Below are 20,124 nucleotides of genomic sequence, written 5' to 3' on the forward strand. Positions count from 1 at the left end.
TGAACTTTGAACTGTAGTACCGGGATGGCACGCACTGACAGTACAAGTTTTGAAGCTGGGTTGTAGCCTCTTATGAATGTGGAGCGTTTATGCACATTTTGCACTCGCCCGATCACAAAAACGTATTAGAATTAAAGTCAAACTACTTTGGAACCAAAATTAACACAGATTCGGAACATCAATCGTACATCTCAAAGTTGATAACCTTAACACAATGCGTTTTAAATACGGACTAATGACGCTCAAATGTCTCCGGCTCAAGCCTTCAAACCATCCGTCTACAAAATCGATGTCCAAATCCAAATTTGTAAGGCCATCTCCAACTGATGGCTGGCCAGAGGGCTCGTTTTAGCCCTCTGGCCCTCCAAGATTCTCCAAGATATTAATATTTTAATGAACAGTACATGACCATATTTGCCTCCGTCTCCAACCAAGGGCCAAAGGGCCAGATGGCTCGTTTTAGCTCTATCACAAAAAACCGTCTCCAACCGAGGGTCAAAGGACAATAGGGCCAAATATAATTTATTATTTAAAAACTAGAACTTAAATGTTGTTTAAGTTTCATGTTGTTAAATGTTTTTTTTATGTTGGTTAATGTTATTAATATTGTTTAATGTTGTTTCATTTACTTAATTTAATTTAATATTGTATAATGGCTTAGGAAGTTATAGAAAAAAATAGAATTAAAAAAAAAATATGAAACAAATTTTGTGAAATAGAAGTTATAGGAAAAAAAATAGAATTTAAAATAAAATGAAACAAATTTTGTGAGACAAATAGAAGTTATAGGAAAAAATGAAATTAAAAAAAATATATATGAAACAAATTTGTAAAATAAAAGTTATAGGAAAAAAATAGAATTTAAAAAAATATATATGAAAAATAGAAGTTATAGAAAATTTTTTGTAAATAAAAAATAATAATAAAACTGTTAAAAAATATTCAATGAATTCATGTACAGGAAATCCAACATAAGCAAAAAAAAAAATAGCCAGCCCTCTATCCCTTTGGCCTTTTGGGATTCCGTGGGGTCCTTTCAGATTCTAGAAAGCGCATGAACACTTTCTAGTAATACATATAACAACGAAGGAGGGCAAAATACTGTAATATCAAACGGAAACATTGACTGGCTAGTGTCTTAAAATTATTAAATAAATAAACATACATATTATATATTTTTTCATATATATATATATATGAAATCAGGTCTAAACATCTTAATTGACCGAGTATCTCGACATGATATATGAATGTACAGTTGGTGAAGCTGCACTCAAGAGAAGTCTGACAACTCATGTTTTCTATCTATTCACTATTCAAAAAGTATCGTTCCAATGATTTTCTTAACAGAAATATCCCTTGCAGAAGGTGCAGTCCAAGTCAAAGAGTCCTCCAAATATCTGAATCCGTTTCAAGATAATTTGATACCTTGAGCGCAAGATTGTTGTTGAGACCAGGCAATATTGCACAAGAGCTGGTGCTTCTGAATTCTGTTGGAAATATAACATTCTTAAAAGCAGCAACAATGAGGTCTAGATTCTTGGAGCGACCAAATTCTTTAAGAAACCCTGCCAGTACAGGTAAATGTTTCAATGCCCCATTAAAGGCGGTCGGAAATTGTACGTCCCAAAATTCCCACAGTAAGATGGTAGCCTTGCATAAATTTGGAGCTTTCAAAGAAATCTTGGACGCTAAGTAACCAATGAAATGTACAGAATTCAGATTCGGAGTATTCATCGTGGCCTCCAAACTACGATCAGATTCGAATACATATAGTTTTTTCAGGTAACGAGCGTGAATGTTAATATGTTTCAAGTTATGGAAATTGTGCAAGACTATAATGTCAACAGGAAGAAACTTTGATGAAACAAATGTAAAAGATTCAAGATTTATTGTCTCATCAACTCGAATATCTGGAGCCTTGCAATACTTAACTTCCAAGAAATTGAGACTGTAACTTGAAAGATAAAACATGGAGAGTGCATCTTCTCGATCACCATCAAAAGAACATGAAGTTAATGACAAATATTCAATGCAAGGGCACTCACAAATTAAGTAACGCAGTGCATGCTTATCAATGTGCACAGTTTTGAGGCACATTCTTTTCAAGGAGGGAAGAAGCTGGCTTATATGATCCATAGGTCCATCATTGGCATTGCGTATGTCCTTTATCCTCACATATGACAAACAAAGGATAGTTATAGATTTTGCATCAAGAAAGGTCGTTCGAGATAAGCAATAGTAGTTTTTCTTGTCATGCCAATTCCTCTGAACTAATCTACAAAGTCGAAGGTTGATATCTAACTCTTTGACATTTCTCTCAAACGAACAACTCAATAACTCATCTACAATGGTAGTATCTTCTGTTACCAAGTACCCCGTCATATGAAGCCTCAATTTATCTAACCTCAGTTTCTTTTGCTAATCATGCCCGCAAAATTTATATCTTTTCAAGATGTTATTGATGAACTTTCTATGTTGATCACCTAGGTTGTCTCGACAATCAAGGCTTTCCTCATAACCACCCTCGTCGAAATCTAATACGGAGCTCGAACGCCACACATCTGCCCATTGATTGGAAAGAAAACTCATTCGAACCGCAGCTTTGGTGGGGAGAATTTGGATGATTTTGTGCGTAACAAGGTCAGGTAAGTGAAGGCCTGCCATGACGTTTTGGCTACGATGATCTTCGTTTGTATTTAGGTGGGGGGTTTTGTGGATGGAAGAGTGAGGTCCTATTTATACATGTTGTATTTGTTCTTTTATTAAAGCAAGGAAACCTTTGGTGTTTTGGAATGTAAACCTTATTTAGCAAGGAAACCTTTGTCGTATACGATTTGGCAAAACCAGCATTCTTTTCTATCTTAATTTTACAATAACAAGGTTTCCTGACAAAATGATACTAGCCAATTAATAATATCAGATTAATTCTTCCAAAATATTGTTTCTAAAAACGTTCCAACAATCACCCACTTGGTTATTTAAAATAGAACTAGTTCATCAATCAACGTGTTATAGAGCTGTGCACAAGTATTCATGTTTTATGGTGACATTGCTTCGAAACAACAAGAGTAACTCGCGGTTTTGAACTCTACCTCTGGCAACAAAACACACACAGCTCTACTAAGCTGAAGTTTGAAACCAGCACTTTACGGCCATGTGCTTGTATCCTAGTACGGTGATAGTGCTAGAAGTTTGCCCTAAACCTTCATAGGAGGCGGCCTCACCTCCACCATCATTGGGGTGAGACTATCAGGGATATTTGTATCGCTATCTATCCCACTCAATAAGAGAGCATAGTCCTCGTTAAGAGTAATATTAACTCAACCTCTTTATCGCTACAGGATGTCATGCTTTTGTAAGGAATGAAAAATTACTTCAGTAGAAGTATAACATGACTTCATATCACTCCATGACTTATTATTACCTATTGACCCTGTTTCTCGGAATCTCCTATTATAACCCATACCTTAAAATAATGTATTTTATTCCCTAAGATTATGAAATGACCAAAATGCCCCTAGCATGGTGACTTCTGAGTTTAATTTCAATTTCTCATGCTTTTCTATTTTACTAAATTAGTTTTCGTACTCACGAATGCGTAGGCGAAAGCAGAATCGAAGTTGGAGTAACGAGAGTCAAGGTTATAAATTTTGAGAAGCGAATGGAAAAATGGTAATTTCCATGGGGGAATTTTTAAGTAGGTTAACATCCCACTCACGGTTGCACTTTCGTCCTCCTTCCTCATTTCTGCATACTCTCCTTCGCTCTAACTCTCGAGATCTCTCACGCTTTCTAACTCCACCATGACCAACCACCACCAGCTACTGAATAACTTGGACAAAGGAAATGGTCCTATTGAATAGAGATACTCATGATCTCTGTGAGTGGATCCCTTCAAAGCTCAACTTTTTTTTATTAAACTGTTTTGATTAAATAATTGTTTTGAAGCAGTCTTGCATGAGACTTAAGTAGAAATTGGTTAGGTAACCTTATAATTGCTTTATCTATATTGGTGATTTATTTTCACCATGGTCATTTATTTATACATCGCGTATAGCTATTTACGGTCGTAAAATATGTGCAAGTGTTGATATATTTCTAGTGGACGCTAGATTTACTGGTTCTTTGTCCGGGGAATGCACTATTTCGCTGCACGAAGTTCTTGCGAGTTCACGGTGTTAAAATAGTCCCTCTGATAAATAGCATCATGACCATCGTAATGAAGACCTTGGCTTCGAGTGCAGGGTCTTTCCCTCTTCAGCAGGCATGCTCAAAGGTTGTCCCAGCTATTGCTCTATATGGGATTGACCCAACCAACCCTGAAGACAATAAGAGGCACATTATTCATTCACTTTGCACTCCTCTCTCGGATTTCCTCTTGGATTCTCAAGAGAGCTTCACTTCTGGAGCTGCCCTTTGCTTAAGAGGGCCCTTGTTGATTCAGATAATTGGCGTTTTCTTTGGATGAGATGGTTAATAGGGTCTGTCAGAATGTTTCTGGAGATTTGGAGGAGAAGTCCACTCAGACAAATGCACACATGGGTCTGGTCATATCCCTTGCGAAGCATAATGCATTAATTTTGAACCATATGCCAGGTTGAGGATTCAAGCTGGAATCCGGATATTGGATACTGGTGTAGAGGAAGGGAATTCTCAGAAACGGCTGTCAGCTATCAAAATGGTGAATTTCTTGATGAAGTGCCTGGATCCTTGGAGCATTATCTCTGATTTTTGTTTTGAGTTGATAATTGAAGAAATGGGGAAGTGTCAGTCTGATCGGATGGCTTACGTCTCAAGGGCTGCCTATGAAGCTCTGCAAACGGCAAGGCGAACAGCTGCAGGTAAAGGTTCGAGACATGAAAGGGCTCCTGGTTCGGCCAGTGGGTCAAATTTTAGTAGGAGAGACCAGAGCAGGAGGCGAAACTTGTCGAGTGCCAGCAACCAGTCTCCTGCATCAGTGTCACCCAAATCACAGACTCTAGATTCCTTTGCAGAATATGACTCATTTGTTGAGACACCTATAACAATGAGTTGTCAGGGTAGCTGAAACTCAATTTATGATTGTAGGAGTGTAAACCGGAAGGTTTGGAGTCATGAGAATGGAGGAGTTGACGTGTCTCTCAAGGATGGTTTGTTCTCGGAGATTGCTCGGGGTGGTGCTTACTCGAATGGATATCCAGGTAACTCTGGGATTAATGAATTAATGAATTCATGAAATACGAAGGAGATTGCAATGAGGAATTTACAGGGTTCCTGCAAACAAATCCTAGAAATGGAGTATCAAGAAGCACCACAACTAGTCCTTGGGTAAGTTTGACATGTACATATGGTATTATTTTTCTTCTAATTTGAAGTTGCAATTGCTGATTTGATTGTTATGGGGGTAGAAGTAGTTATCCAACTAAATTTGGAGCATGGGTAAAAAGTTTAACTAAAAGTAATGCAGCAACAAAGTGAATAAATTCCTTGTTGGATTGTAAAAGTAGTATTGATTGCCCAAAACGCTTATCGTGTCTAACTCTTTGAAAACTTATCTCTGCTAAAACGCTTTGCATTTCAGAAAAGAGTGCCAATCGGGATGGTATGGTATGTTATAGTCGACAAAGTTTGTTGGGGAATTTATATCCCAAAACCTTAAGCAAGGGACATGAACCAGCACTCCTGTTATGTCTCCCCCCTCACATGTGGTTTGCTCCTCACCGCCCAAGATGTGGAATTCAACTTATGCTGAGAGGAGGAAACTATAGGGATTCAAACTCATAATTCCTGCTCTAATTCCATAATGAAATTTGTTGGTAACTGTTATTTGTAACAGCTTAAGTAGTTTGTCAATGAATGTTTTATTTCCGACGAAGGTGTGGTGCTTACTCAAGCTGTCAATTATATGATTTTCTTGTTTATTATCAATCTTGGTATGGTATTGCATGTTATGGTCTTTATTTTGACCAATATTGCTTCTCCTGTGCTTCAAAGGTCTCGTACTCCACTCAATGTGGACAGCATCATCTTCAATACGCCGAGAAGGCTTGTTCACTCTCTTCAGGAACCAATAATGCCGACTCAAAGTTCTCCAAAAAACCAGCAAGAAGATCTAGAAGTTTATCCATGAACGAGTTTGATTGGAGCCCAAATGCCAGATACGGTCAAGATGGTTGTTCATATGGTGCGAACTATGATGACGGAGAGCATGGTAGCTTCTACGGCGGCAGTGAGCAGTTTGAAGGTGATCCTGAATCAGTGTCATCAACAGATTGCATTCCAGCGGATGCTGATTTGCAGGTGTCTGATGAGGTGTTTCCAGAAAACAAAGTATCTCATGGGGTAGTTCCAGAAAATAAAACACAAGTTCAAAAGTCTGGCATAAAAAGACCCTATCGAAGGGCTGCTGTTAAATTGTTTTGTGGTGTTTCTTTCGCTCTACTTGCAGTAGCTATGCCACTTCTTTGGATTAATGATCAAGGCGAATGGCATGACGGTTACCATCTAGTTCCAACTTAATGTACTCGTTCTCTTGTTTTTGAACTTATTCTAATCAATCTGATGGATCATTTTCTTTTGATGAAGTGAAAAATGGTTGTAGACAGGAGAATCTATCTGTATGTTCTGTAACCCTCGAATTTAACCATTCCAGCCAGATGTGGATGATTAATGTACTGAAGAGAATTGAAGAATTTGTGTTCTTGAGGAAAAGCTTATTCATTGCTTTTGCTTATATACTTGATTGCTATTGAAATTTGTGTTCTTTTTTTCCAATTAAGCCTATATTTTTGTGGCTAGCAGTCTTTCATGAGGGTATTTGAAAGTCGTAATCTTTCGCATTCTGAGACAAATTGGAGTTTCGAAATTCAAACCAACATAAGCAAGAGCTACTTTTATATGTTTTATACACAATCTCAAGAGTCCTAACATATTTGTTTGTTACACCAAAGCTTAGAATATGAGAGCAGAGTCATGCCAAGAAAATATGCAGGTTGGGGTTGTGTAAGCGCTGTCCGCCCTTCGACTCGTTTGCTCTCTTAAATGCTTATAGTTGTCATCTTCCTCACCCTCCATTTCTTCTTCAATATTTTCTCTGATTTGTATCTTCTTGGTTTCCAATGTTTTGATTTTTGGGTTCCCAGCCAGCCATTTGCTGCCGTAATTTACTGATTTGAGTATAAGAAATGACTCTTGGATTTCTCATTTCTTAATGAATAAGAAATTACAACCAGTTTATATATACATGTGAAAAATAGCTTAGTAACTAATTAAACCTGATTAACTAACTAATCTAGGAATTAGTTACATGGACAGCTGTAACAGACTTGTAATCAAAATACAACAAACTATATATGTGCTATATGTGCCTCTTTATTGAGATTCATTTTTCACGCTGAAGTAGGGAGGAATGATCCCGAAACTTGACAAAATTGGCAACCTGGTAAAGAAATCTGATATTTCCGAACCAATAGCATAAGTTGCATCCGATGACAGGTAATTGGTAGGGGAGTGGTATTGAATGTGAAGCCACCAATGCAACTGGGAATTCTCTCTTCTTGTTCTTGCTGCTATTATTATTACTTAGTTTTGTACAAGTGCTGGTGCTGCAACAAACTACAACAAGAAGTAGGGTAATTAGAAGATGAATAATCTGTGTGTTCAGCAGGAGAAAAAGGTGATAAGGATACTGTGCGGATCAACTGTGGATTTATCATATGAACTCAAGCATTTTGTGTTTATTGGCTGCTTGTCTTGTGATTTCATTTACTTTTGTGAATTTCGGAATCAGATTTTGATTTTTCGATTACGGATTAGTAAACACGCCATTATAATTTCTGGAGACTGAATATTATTTGTTGAATCACATCCACACATGCTTAAATTCAAATTCTTTTGGGCAATCACTAATACAAACAAAAATTATAATTCAAGTAATTAATTAGAAACAGTAGCAAAAATTCCATCTGCTTGGAGCTGAACGAGAAGCTCTATCATCTTCTTTGCTTTCTTGCTCAATTGGAATCTCGACATCAACAGACCGTACAACCAACGGAACCACCCGCTGTTTGCGTCCCCTTTGTATACGAAAAACTGGGCGGCTTCTTCGGTCAGCCTATCGACACTGCTCAACCACTTCTCGACTTCAGCTGTGACCGCCACTTCTCCCTTCCTTTTTGCATCTTCGACGGTTTGGATCACCATATCTCGTGTGGCCTTAAGCTTCTTGAGCTGTTTCAGCAGGTTGTCGACGTTGGATTTGTAGCTTAGGATGTAAGCAACGTAAATGTCCAAGTATCTGGAGACCACGGGGCCACTGCAGGCAAGTAAATACTTGGCCAAGTACTGGCCGATTAAGGGTTTGATCGGAGCAACCAGTTGATCCACAAAGCACTCAATGCACACAAAAGTAAGAAACCCGGCAGCCAATGGCATCTGGGAAGCAATCTTAGCAGCGGCACCCCCCAATAAATTGCGTATAGAAGTATTATCCATGCTCATATATATGGAAGCAATTAGAAACCTAAAAATATACGAACAAGAAGAGCAGATTGAATGAAGAGCAGAAGATGGATGTGTGAGGATGGAGAAAAAAGGAGGAGATTATAAGAAGGAACAGGGAAGCAGAAGATACGCGTATCCTATATAATATGTTGAGCTATTGACATAGCTAAACAAAGACTTGGTGTTATGTTTTTTATGTTTATAACAAGTTAACAACCGTAAGGCATGTGGGGTTTGAGTCAATGACTAAATAAAAGAGACGAGGGTGGGCCTTGCTGCATACAATTGATCACATTTTATAAGAGGCTTTATTAAGGGGGTAACTTCTAAGTGCTAATGTATTGGATTCATGCCTAAGTGTTAACGTAATTGAAATTGATTGTAATTTGTAAGTGCTCGGTTCATTATCATTTCGTTTTTTTCATTTTTATTTTTACCTTTTAAGCTTCAGACATGAGCAAACTACGTATACATAAAAATGAGGGATAAAAAAGAAAGATTATGGGAGTACTATGCAAAAAAGAAGGTAAATACTACAAAATAGAGCGACGATGCGAAAAAAATCTTATCGGACATTCAACCCAAGTTTAAGGGAAAAAAAAAATAGTGCCTTGCTACAAAGAAACACAATATATAGCTTTAACCACTAGACCTATCCTTCATTTAGACATCTGTTATGACATCCTATGGCTCCTTGAACCAAATAGCATTGACTGAAGACCAAACCTTGCTAACTTGTGAACAATATGATTTGCCTCCCTTCGAGCATGGTGACATTGCAATTGCGGAATAGACTATAAAAATTAGAAAGTACCAGATATGTTTGTGATAGCTACCAAATTCGAAGCATCCTCCTTGTTGCTTCATTAAGACGCTAACATTGAATTGGACGAAAATGTGGTATCTTTCACAAATAATTAAGTATTAATAAACATTGAACGAGTTAACTAAGTAAAACACAATAATTATGTTGTAAAAAATGATGTAATTAACATATATAATTCAATGATAGTACTATATGCACACCTATTTCTATTTCTCATACATTTTTCTTAATTTTCGACTGTCAAATTCAATAAATTGAAGAAGATCAATATCAAAAACTTAAAAAAAACGTGAGAGTCTTTGAAGTAAAAATCGATGTGTAAATAACATTTTCGATAATTCAAATTGCCACCCCTTATCCGGTTATCCTGCTTGGACAAGCACGAGACCAAACCGGCAACATCCGGTAATGGCAAGGGATTGACTGGCTATGTAAGAATCAGCCTGTGGACCCTATATATAGGAAAACGACAAAAAGTGGCGAAGCCGAGCCAGACAACAAAAGGGAAAGGCCTTCCTCGCACAACTCTCACATAATCCCGCATTCGCATTTCCTCCTCAGAGATACAAAACCAAACCCATCTCTCCCCAATTTCTTCTATCAAAACCTATAAAAGAACCTCTTTTTTGAAAATTTCCCACCTCCATTTCCCAACTTTCCTCCGATTTCAATTTCCCTACTTCTCATTTTCTTTCCCGATTATTTTCGAAACCCTAGATTGTAAAAGGCTCAGAAATTGTGAGCAAAGGAGGTTGTGCAGATCTGATTCAGGACGATCAATAGACCAATTGCCTGGAACCGACAAGAATAATTAAAGAATTAAACTTTGATTTGATTTATTTGCTTATCGTAAAGTAGTATTTTTGTGAAATCGACGGAGCCCTTTATAGTGGGATACTGGAAATGGGGGATCAAGGTGGATTAGAAGAGAGCCAACCTGTAGATCTTTCCATTCACCCCTCTGGCATCGTTCCCACTCTTCAGTAAGTCTCTCTCTCTCTCTCTCTCTCTCTCTCTCTCTCTCTCTCTCTCCCTCTCTCCCCTTTCTTTTGAAGTTTCTAATATCGTTTTCTCGTTTCAATATCCATGTCCAAGGCTTCTGAATTGAGTTTTGCGTAGTGGGTTTTTTTCGATCTGATTGGTTTCGCAAGCTTATGTTCGGATTATCACTTTATGGGGTTATGGTGGTTTTCAGTAGGGAAATGGAGATGAAAATTTATGGGTTCGACTGTTTCATTTCTATCCGTGAGATGTTTTTGTGTTTTTGAAAAATTGAAATTCTTCAAATTTTGTGGTGGAAGTTGACTTTTTAAAGCCGAACTATATGAATTTTTGTTTTGTGTATTTGTGTTCTTTGTCTAAAGCTTGTAGGACTGGAGTTTTATTTGCTAAGAAACATTTCACTAAACATTAGTCTCTTATTGGAAATGAAGCGATGGTTAGAACTTGTCATCAGAAGCTGCTGTTTGGTAGTCTTTGCATTTTGGAGAGTCTTTAGCTAAGTCTCTTTTTTGTTTGTTCTATGGTGGTCTTCTTGATCACTGGTCTTCTTTTTGCAGTTCTATTGTTTGTTAGCTAAAGTAGTTCTCTTTTCCGAAGAAAATAAAACTTGGACTATTCCCATGCATAATATCAAGACATTTTAATCAACCCTATAGGCCTCCCTTCTGTGAGCAATAACGTTCTGTTTTTCGAAGAAAAATAGTGAAGTTTCATGATTTATTCTTGTTTTGGTTGTGTTTGTAGGAATATCGTATCTACAGTTAACTTGGATTGTAAATTGGATCTTAAGCAAATTGCGTTGCAAGCTCGAAATGCAGAATACAACCCCAAGGTATGCAAGGCTTTTTGTAAGCTTGACTAGAATTTATTTCAGTAGCATGTTGGTAATCTTAGTGGTGCTTGCTCACTTTTCTAAAATACTTTATAGAGGGTTCTTAGTGGTGCTAGCTCACTTTACCAAAATGGTCTTGCTTGGGCCATTGTTTATACCTGAAACTATACTTACAATAAAGTCTGACTTTGTTAGCATATTTCTGTCTCTTTAGACATTTTGGAGTACTGAATACTAACTTCTTTTTAATTCAATGGTCTTTCAGCGTTTTGCTGCTGTAATTATGAGAATAAGGGAGCCAAAAACTACAGCTTTGATTTTTGCCTCTGGGAAGATGGTGAGCCCTCCCAAAAATTTTTGGGATTCTATTTGCTGACAATGATATGATTTCATTTCAGCTGTTTGTATTGTTGTAATATCATTATTGAAAGCAATTGGCTTTTGAATCTTTTTGCTCCTGTTCGATCCCTTCTTTTGTGAAAAATGACTTTGTTCTTTAAATCTATGCCTGTTAGTGAGATTTGATAAAACAGTTTATCTTACTTGAATTGTACTCCAATTGATGGCTCTGTTATCTGGTGATGCGGCTGTTAGCATCATATTCAAAGATGATTATGTATTTGTCGAAATGTGTTTGGAATCCTACATACATGAGTGTGTCAATTGTCGGGTGCAGTCAAGTAATGATATTGCTTAATTCTAGAAGGGGAGCATGTTTTTTTCTTGCTAGTTTTGACTTTTGAATGATTTGAATCTGAATTAAAGTGTATATTTGATTGGTTATGGTCCTTCTGAATTGCATGTCTTGTCGAAAATGTACAGTATGTTGATACTTAAATTCACAAATTTTGATGCTCAAGATATATATATTTGGTGACAGACTGATCCTTTTATGAGTTTCATTTTCATAGATGGCTGAATTGCATGTTTATATACTAAACTTCTATGGTAATAAATTTGGCTTTAAGTTTACCTCATACCACAACCCTGGTAACTATTGCATTGCATTTTGACGATCCTTTTTCAACTTGATATAACCCTCTACTTTCCCCACTCTCCCTTTTTTATGATTTTAAATCTTGAGTTATGCACCCATCATGCCTTGGATGCGTCTAGTTAAGAGATTTAAATTTTGAATGTCTATGGTACTTCAGGTATGCACAGGTGCAAAAAGTGAACATCAATCAAAACTGGCAGCGAGGAAGGTATCTATTGAATGCTTACACGTTGGTATTAACATAGCAAAACATAGTGGTATATGTGAGTTTCGTAAGTTTTGACCCAATTTTAGGCATTTTAATTCAAACATAGTTTTATATGTGAGTTTCGCAAGTTTTGACCGGAGTACAGTGTAAGTGGACTTTTACCCATGCTTTGGAGCATCAGCCTTAAGTATTGCAACTTAAATATTTTTTCATTTGTTATTGGTCATATCAGGAGTGGGAGTGGTTTTACTATTGATGATTATTCTTTCCATAATTATCTTTTCATTTAGTTAGAAAAGTGAATCTTAATTAGGTTGCAAGGAATAGTGTCAGAGTTCTTTCATCTGATTTGATATTTTTGGTTCCCAGTATGCTCGAATCATCCAAAAGCTTGGGTTTAATGCTAAATTTAAGGTCTCTCTCTCTCTCTCTCTCTCTCTCTCTCTCTCTCTCTCTCTCTCTTAGGTGTTCAACCCTTTAAGAGTATATTATATTATTTTAATTACTTCTTTTAATACATACTTTTCTGAACATCAGGATTTCAAGATTCAAAATATTGTTGGCTCCTGTGATGTTAAATTTCCGATAAGACTTGAGGGTCTTGCATACTCCCACGGTGCCTTTTCAAGTGTAAGTGAGAACCATCTGTCCCAGGCTTTAGCATTTCATAACCCTAATATGATTCGATATGATTTATAGAGTGTTTTTTTTTTTTAATTATTTATTTATTTATTTATGTTTCGTAATAAATATGATTCGATATGATTCAATATAGAGTGTTTTTTTTTTTTTAATCATTTTTCAATATGATTCGATATGTTTCGTAATTATTTATTGATTTTAGATTTGTTTTATGATTTAATGTCAATGTTTACATGATCAAGTTATCTTCTTATATGGGCGTTTTTCATTTTACGGGCTTATGGTCAACAAGATCCACGTATTTTGCATGCCTCCGAAGGTTTTATGAAACTAGGAGTCCATTGCTTAAAATACTTTCTTGAAAATACTTAAAACTCAAAACGAACTTCATAGAAAGTTTGCTGAAACTGGGTGTATTTCTTTCTTCAAGACTCCAGACATACAATGGACCCACATTCAATTAATCAATGCTATGAACATATCTTTGACCAATACAAGGACTTTATATACCCAATAATTGTAGACAGAACACTTACTTTGTATGAACATTGTGATGGGACGATGGATAGACCTATTAGGCTAAAATATCGAGCTCATTGAGATTAAAATTTTAGTTTGGGTATGAGCGCATTAACAAAATTCTGCAGTTCTGAATTTTTAGTTTGGTGTACAAAGTAAGGCCTTCTATGGAATATGTCCTCTTTCCTTTGTTTCTAAGGCTTGTGAACACATTGCACTGGCTGCCCACTTGTATGCTTCGTAGTGGTTTTTGCAAAGAAATAGTGTTATCTTGTGTTATGCTGGTGCAGTATGAGCCAGAGCTTTTCCCAGGGTTGATATATCGAATGAAGCAGCCAAAGATTGTTCTTCTTATATTTGTGTCAGGGAAAATTGTTATTACGGGTGCAAAGGTGATTTGTTGTTTGTCTATGTTGTTCAGTTGCTATTTAATTACTCATGCCTTTGCGTTTGGATGATTTGCTAACATTTTGTTTAATTTGATGAGTTAGGTGAGGGATGACACATACAAGGCCTTTGAAAACATATACCCTGTCCTTACAGAGTTCAGGAAGGTCCAGCAATGGTGCGCCCTCCCTACCCTCCTCAACTCCCCAAACAGATACCACAAAGAAAGCATAATCTATTGCTTGATGAATTATGAATTTAGGATGTTTGTTTCTCTTAACAGCAGCATATTGCTAATTGATTTCTGTTATATCTTGTTTTAGATCCTACTTACGTATACCAGACGGCGTTAGCGTTTGCTGGGAGGCAGACACGCATCTCTGAAGGTAGCTTGCGGTGCTGTGGTAGGCAATGCCTTGTGGTGCTGGTGCGACATATTTTTGGTTATTTCTGGTTGGGTAGCGAAGGGGTTAGCACTTAGGTGTGAATATGTAACAGGAAAAGCAGCTTTGTTGTTGTTGTTGGTAACTTGGTACGGCAAGATGATGCGCCAAGGCAGGGTTGATGGGATTGTTTGTGATGTCGGAGGAATTTATAAATAAAACGTTGCAGTTTTGATAGTAGAAACATTTTGATTGAATCTCAATGATAGTGTTCTTACCCTTCTAATTCAGTCAGTGTCTAATCTAATGACTTTTGAGTTGAACACGTCATTTTGAATGAATGGTTGGTTAATGAGAAACACCATTCAATGATTCAAGTGTGCTCTGCTTGTCAAATCAACTCAATTACAAATTTAGAATGAATGAATGACTGACTGGCTAGTGCTGCTACTATTTAAGTTGTAATCAATTATAATATTATAGCATAACCATCACGGGGTGGTCTAGTGATTATGACGAATTTTAAGTCTGCACTTTATGCGGCACGTTGTAAGGTTGAAATGTCTTTGTTAGTCTTGCCATTCTTCGAAAGGTTGGACTGCCCATCCGGTCTTGAAAAAAAAAGGTTAGAATATTATAGTATGATTTGAGTTTGTTTAATAAAGCAAGCATGATTCAAAATAATGCCTGTCAATGGTAATTGGCAAGTAATCGTAAGAAATAAGAATGACCTAGAAAAATTCCTCAATTCCACGTACAAATTAAATTACAATTACTTAGGCCGCTGCCGCGGAAGGCTGAAGGATGAACTGAAACAAACAAACAAGTTCGCTGCGACGCCCGGGCCTTCTTCGCGCCGCCCAATACAAACAAGTTCCCTATTATCTTTTGACTATTGAGGTGAGGACCCCAAAACACCCTCTCGCTCATACATACATACATACATACATACATACATACATACATACATACATACGATACATACATAGCTGCTCGCTGTGACTTGACATGCAGAGCCGCCGCCAAAAAGTAAAACTAATCCCGCCGGCCGAGTGTTTTTCTCCGACAATTCCCAAAGTGGAATTCGACAGATATCAGCAGTTGAGTTCCGTTCCCTGAAAGACTGTCGACAGATGAGTGGCTCTGGCTGTCTCAAATCTTTGATGCTCGCTCTGACTCTCCACCAATTCCCCGACCCTCTCTTCTTCCATCGCTTCCCGCCGCTTCATTTCACAACCAAACCCAAACCCAAACCCACCTCAAGTTTCAATCTTCACAAGGTAGTAGTAATCACTCTTTCTTTCTTTATTACTTAAAAATTCTCTCTCTTCTCTTGTGAACCGCCACCTTGATTTGTTCTGGCTCTTTAATGCTTGACATTTTCTGCAGCGCTTTCGTGGGAGTGTCATCCGGTTGAGCTCGCCAGAAGAATATACTAGTAATGCAGCAGCAGCCAATGCCCCTGTCCTCGACGACTTTCTACTTCATCAAAATGAAGGTAATAATCCAAAGGGGATTGAATTCCTGCATTCCATGGAAACACGTAGTGTTCGTGCTAATTGTCAGACATATATTTGGCTTTTAAAAGGCTGCTCCAATTCCGGTTCCTTGTTAGATTCTAAGAAGCTTCACTCTAGGATTCTGAAGCTGGGTTTTGATGCTGAACATGTAATATGCGATGGCCTTATTGATGCTTACCTTGTTGCTGGTGATTTAGATGGCGCAGTTAGGGTTTTTGATGATGTGCCCTACAGAAGTTTGTTTTCATGGAATAACATAATTCAAGTGTTTCTTGCAAACAAGTTGACAGGTCAAGTATTGGATTTCTTTTCCCGAATGTTAGCAGATAATGTGCATCCTGATGAGACCACGTTTTCCAGGGTTTTAAGGGCATGTGGTGGCAGTAATGTTCATCTTCAATATGTCAAACAGATTCATGCTAGGGTTATCTGTCATGGTTTTGGTACTAGTTTGCTTGTGTGTAATCCCTTGATTGATTTGTATGCCAAAAACGGGTCTGTAGATGCTGCTAAAAGGGTCTTTGATAAATTGTATATAAGGGATAGCGTTTCCTGGGTTGCCATGATTTCTGGTTTATCTCAGAATGGACGTGAAGAAGAAGCAATTCTCTTATTCATTGAGATGCAAACGTCAGATATTTTACCCACTCCTTATGTGTTCTCCAGCGTGCTAAGTGCCTGCACCAAAATAGAGTTATTTAAGATGGGAGAGCAACTGCATGGCCTTATTTTCAAGGGGGGTTTTTCTTGTGAAACATATGTATGCAATGCACTTGTGACGTTATATTCCCGCTCAGGGAACTTTATATCTGCTGAACAAATTTTCAAAACAATGTGGCAGAGGGATGCAGTATCTTATAACTCACTGATCTCTGGGTTAGCTCAGTGCGGATTTAGTGATAGAGCATTGGAATTGTTCAAAAGAATGCAGATTGATTGTTTGAGACCAGACTGTGTTACAATTGCTAGTCTTTTGAGTGCATGCGCGGAAATTGGTGCTCTGCAGAAGGGAAAACAACTCCACTCACTTGCAATAAAAGCGGGAATGTCATCAGATATTATCCTTGAAGGTTCTCTGCTTGATCTTTATGTGAAATGCTCAGATGTGCAAACTGCCTATGAATTTTTCCTCACAACAGAGACAGAAAATGTGGTCCTGTGGAATGTGATGCTAGTTGCTTATGGTCAGTTGGATGATCTGGATCAATCATTTCAGATATTTAGGCAAATGCATGTTGAGGGCATGATTCCTAATCAGTACACCTACCCTAGTATTCTAAGAACCTGTACCTCTGTTGGAGCTCTCAATTTGGGAGAGCAGATACATACTCAAGTCATAAAAACTGGTTTTCATTTTAATGTTTATGTCTGTAGTGTGCTCATCGATATGTATGCTAAGCATGGGGAGCTGGATACTGCCCTGAGAATTCTCAGACGACTCACTGCAGATGACGTCGTCTCATGGACAGCTATGATAGCCGGGTATGCACAGCATGATCTATTTTCTGAATCTCTGATACTTTTTGAAGAAATGCAAAGGCGAGGGATTCAGTCTGACAACATAGGATTTTCAAGTGCAATAAGTGCATGTGCTGGTATTCAAGCACTTAGTCAAGGAAGACAAATTCATGCTCAGGCGTGTGTCTTTGGTTATTCAGATGATCTTTCAGTTGGAAATGCACTTGTTACCCTTTACTCTAGATGTGGTAGAATACAGGAAGCATACCGAGCATTTGAGGCAACTGATTCTAAAGATAGTATGTCATGGAATGGATTGATATCTGGGTTTGCACAGAGTGGGTACTATGAGGAAGCGCTGCAAGTATTTGCTCGGATGAATAAAGCTGGAATGGAAGCTAACATGTTCACATTTGGCTCTGCAGTTAGCGCTGCTGCTAACTTAGCAAATATAAAACAAGGGCAGCAGATCCATGCCACAATTATAAAAACTGGCAGCAATTCCGAAACTGAGGTTTCCAATGCGTTAATCACATTGTATTCAAAGTGTGGTAGCATTAATGATGCCAAGAGAGAGTTTTCTGAAATGCATGAAAAAAATGAGATTTCTTGGAATGCCATGATCACTGGCTATTCTCAACATGGGCGTGGTATTGAATCAATACACCTATTTGAGCGGATGAAACAACTTGGTATAGCACCAAGCCATGTCACATTTGTGGGGGTACTTACAGCCTGTAGCCATATAGGCTTGGTAAATGAAGGGCTTGGCTACTTTGAATCCATGAGAAAAGAGCATGGGTTAGTGCCTAAGCCTGAACACTATGCTTGCGTTGTTGATCTTCTAGGTAGAGCTGGTTCTCTGAGCCGTGCCAGAAAGTTTATAGAGGAGATGCCAGTGAAACCAGATGCAATGATTTGGAGGACTCTTTTAAGTGCTTGCATAACTCGCAAGAACACTGAAATTGGAGAGTTTGCTGCCAATCATCTTCTAGAACTGGAACCTGAAGACTCAGCAACGTACGTGCTGCTATCCAATATGTATGCAGTGTCAGGAATGTGGGATCGTAGGGATCAGACGAGGCAATTGATGAAGGAAAGGGGTGTGAAGAAAGAGCCCGGTCGTAGCTGGATTGAGGTCAAGAATTCAGTACATGCCTTCTTTGTCGGTGACCGACTGCACCCACTTGCAGATACGATTTATGAATTCTTAGGGGATTTGAATGAGCGAGCAGCTGAAATTGGTTATGTTGAGGATCGTTCCAACCTTTGGAATGATATAGAACAGAAGCAGAAGGATCCAACAGTATATATTCACAGTGAGAAATTGGCAATTTCTTTTGGCCTACTCAACTTATCTAATGCTGTTCCTGTACGTGTAATGAAGAATCTTCGTGTTTGCAATGATTGCCATAATTGGATCAAGTACACGTCGAAGATTTGTAATCGAACTATCATAGTACGAGATGCTTATCGTTTTCATCATTTCAAAGATGGTGTTTGTTCTTGTAGAGATTACTGGTAAGATGGTCAAAAGGTTATGAGGAGGAAATCATTGTTTGCACGGAGAATTTCAATCACTTCATATGGTTGAGCCACCTACTGAAGTTTCCTTTTATAGAATTACCGGTACGAACTGTAACCAGCAATTTCCTTATACTGTTGTTTGTACAGAAGTTTAGGGACCATGGCTTGTTAATCTTATGTGACTCTGTTAGCTAGCCTTGTAATATGCAGAAATCTGTCATCTGAAATCTCACATTAGCTCTTCATTTACTTTCTCAGGCGGCCAAAAACAAGCTTCAGCAGTGTGAACTAGCTCTGCCGTGTCCAATTTCTGTTAGCTACTGCTTCTTTCTGGTATTTGAATGTTCAAGGACTTGGTAGCGATTGGTTACTCCAGGTGAGGATTGCCTTTGCCCTTCTTAATACTGAAGCCCTGGATAGTGGATAGGTAAGTCGGATTCTCAAGGTTCTTTAATTTTTTGTTCTTGTATTGAAAGCAACAATATTAGTTTTGTTTTTCATATTTTTTCTTTTGTGACAAGGGGTGAAAAAAGAGGGCCAGCAACACTTGGAGACCATCAAACCAATTGGATTTGATGAGCTTGAGGATGAGGAGGAGCTTTTTCCTCTTCTGTGGAAAAAGAGAGAGAAATCTCTTGGGTCACAGCTTCGATATACAAGTCCTGATTCTCCGATTTCTGAGACATTAGAGAGAGTTTGGACCTGCCTTTGGGATTAGGAATTGTGTTATTGTGGTAGGCGTGCAACTTAAGTAGTGCATGAAACAGCAAAAGAGTGTTCAATGCTGATTGTTTGTCGGTAATTTTACAGCTCGTATGTATGTTTGGTTTGTGGTTGCATCTTGAATTCTTGATTCAATCATTGTGAATTCAATGGGACAATTCAATTGTAAAAGAAAGAAAGGGAGAAAGAAAGGGAGAAAGAAAGACATGGTGATAGTGGACAAATTCTTTTCGCAATTTCTTTTCTGCTAATTTGAAGCTCAATTGCTTTCGGATGAAACTGTTACAGTTTCTTCTCCGGAGATTTGCTTGAATGCTTGAATGCTTGATGGAGGTTTGGGGACGGATATTGTGACTTGTGATAAGATGCCTTTCGTTTATTAATGCTAGTACGCCCACACACAAAATGTGCACGAAATTTTTTACTTTTGTTTTTAAAATTGAAGGAGAGAGAAAGAGAGTGAAAGAGAAAGTGCTAGTGGGAAGACATGGAGAGAGGTTTATATATGTTTATTTATTTATTTTAATTTAGTGTAAGCGAGGTTTAAAGAAAAACAGCAAAATTTTGTTTTATGAAATTACTTTTTTTTTTAACCTTTATGTATGTATGTATGTAT

General features: G+C 37.8%; 2 protein-coding genes and 1 pseudogene across 2 annotated transcripts; all 3 read left to right on the top strand.

The window, feature by feature from the left end:
• Positions 1-3,597: 3,597 nt before the first annotated feature.
• Positions 3,598-6,501, top strand: LOC137744614 (protein SINE1-like; annotated as a pseudogene).
• A 3,311-nt stretch (positions 6,502-9,812) lies between these two features.
• On the top strand, positions 9,813-14,603 carry LOC137745042 (TATA-box-binding protein 1-like). Its single transcript, XM_068484898.1, has 9 exons — positions 9,813-10,293; positions 11,057-11,144; positions 11,410-11,481; positions 12,299-12,349; positions 12,719-12,763; positions 12,887-12,979; positions 13,801-13,902; positions 14,002-14,075; positions 14,221-14,603. Coding segments are annotated over exons 1-9 (606 nt in total). The 5' UTR covers positions 9,813-10,213; the 3' UTR covers positions 14,222-14,603.
• Positions 14,604-15,031: 428 nt separating this feature from the next.
• LOC137745620 (pentatricopeptide repeat-containing protein At4g13650) lies at positions 15,032-19,694 on the top strand. Its single transcript, XM_068485598.1, has 4 exons — positions 15,032-15,560; positions 15,670-18,887; positions 19,044-19,212; positions 19,307-19,694. The coding sequence occupies exons 1-2, from the start codon at positions 15,414-15,416 to the stop codon at positions 18,781-18,783; spliced, it is 3,261 nt and encodes a 1,086-aa protein (XP_068341699.1). The 5' UTR covers positions 15,032-15,413; the 3' UTR covers positions 18,784-18,887; positions 19,044-19,212; positions 19,307-19,694.
• The last annotated feature ends 430 nt before the right edge of the window (positions 19,695-20,124 follow it).

This window comes from Pyrus communis, chromosome 9, assembly GCF_963583255.1.
Source record: "Pyrus communis chromosome 9, drPyrComm1.1, whole genome shotgun sequence".
Classification (NCBI taxonomy): domain Eukaryota; kingdom Viridiplantae; phylum Streptophyta; class Magnoliopsida; order Rosales; family Rosaceae; genus Pyrus; species Pyrus communis.

Coding starts and splice junctions, on each gene's coding strand:
- LOC137745042 (XM_068484898.1), top strand. CDS start 10,214: ATGGGGGATCAAGGTGGATTAGAAGAGAGCCAACCTGTAGATCTTTCC. Junction 12,350..12,718: donor CAAAACTGGCAGCGAGGAAG/GTATCTATTGAA, acceptor TTTGGTTCCCAG/TATGCTCGAATCATCCAAAA. Junction 13,903..14,001: donor TTGTTATTACGGGTGCAAAG/GTGATTTGTTGT, acceptor TTGATGAGTTAG/GTGAGGGATGACACATACAA.
- LOC137745620 (XM_068485598.1), top strand. CDS start 15,414: ATGAGTGGCTCTGGCTGTCTCAAATCTTTGATGCTCGCTCTGACTCTC. Junction 15,561..15,669: donor CAAGTTTCAATCTTCACAAG/GTAGTAGTAATC, acceptor CATTTTCTGCAG/CGCTTTCGTGGGAGTGTCAT.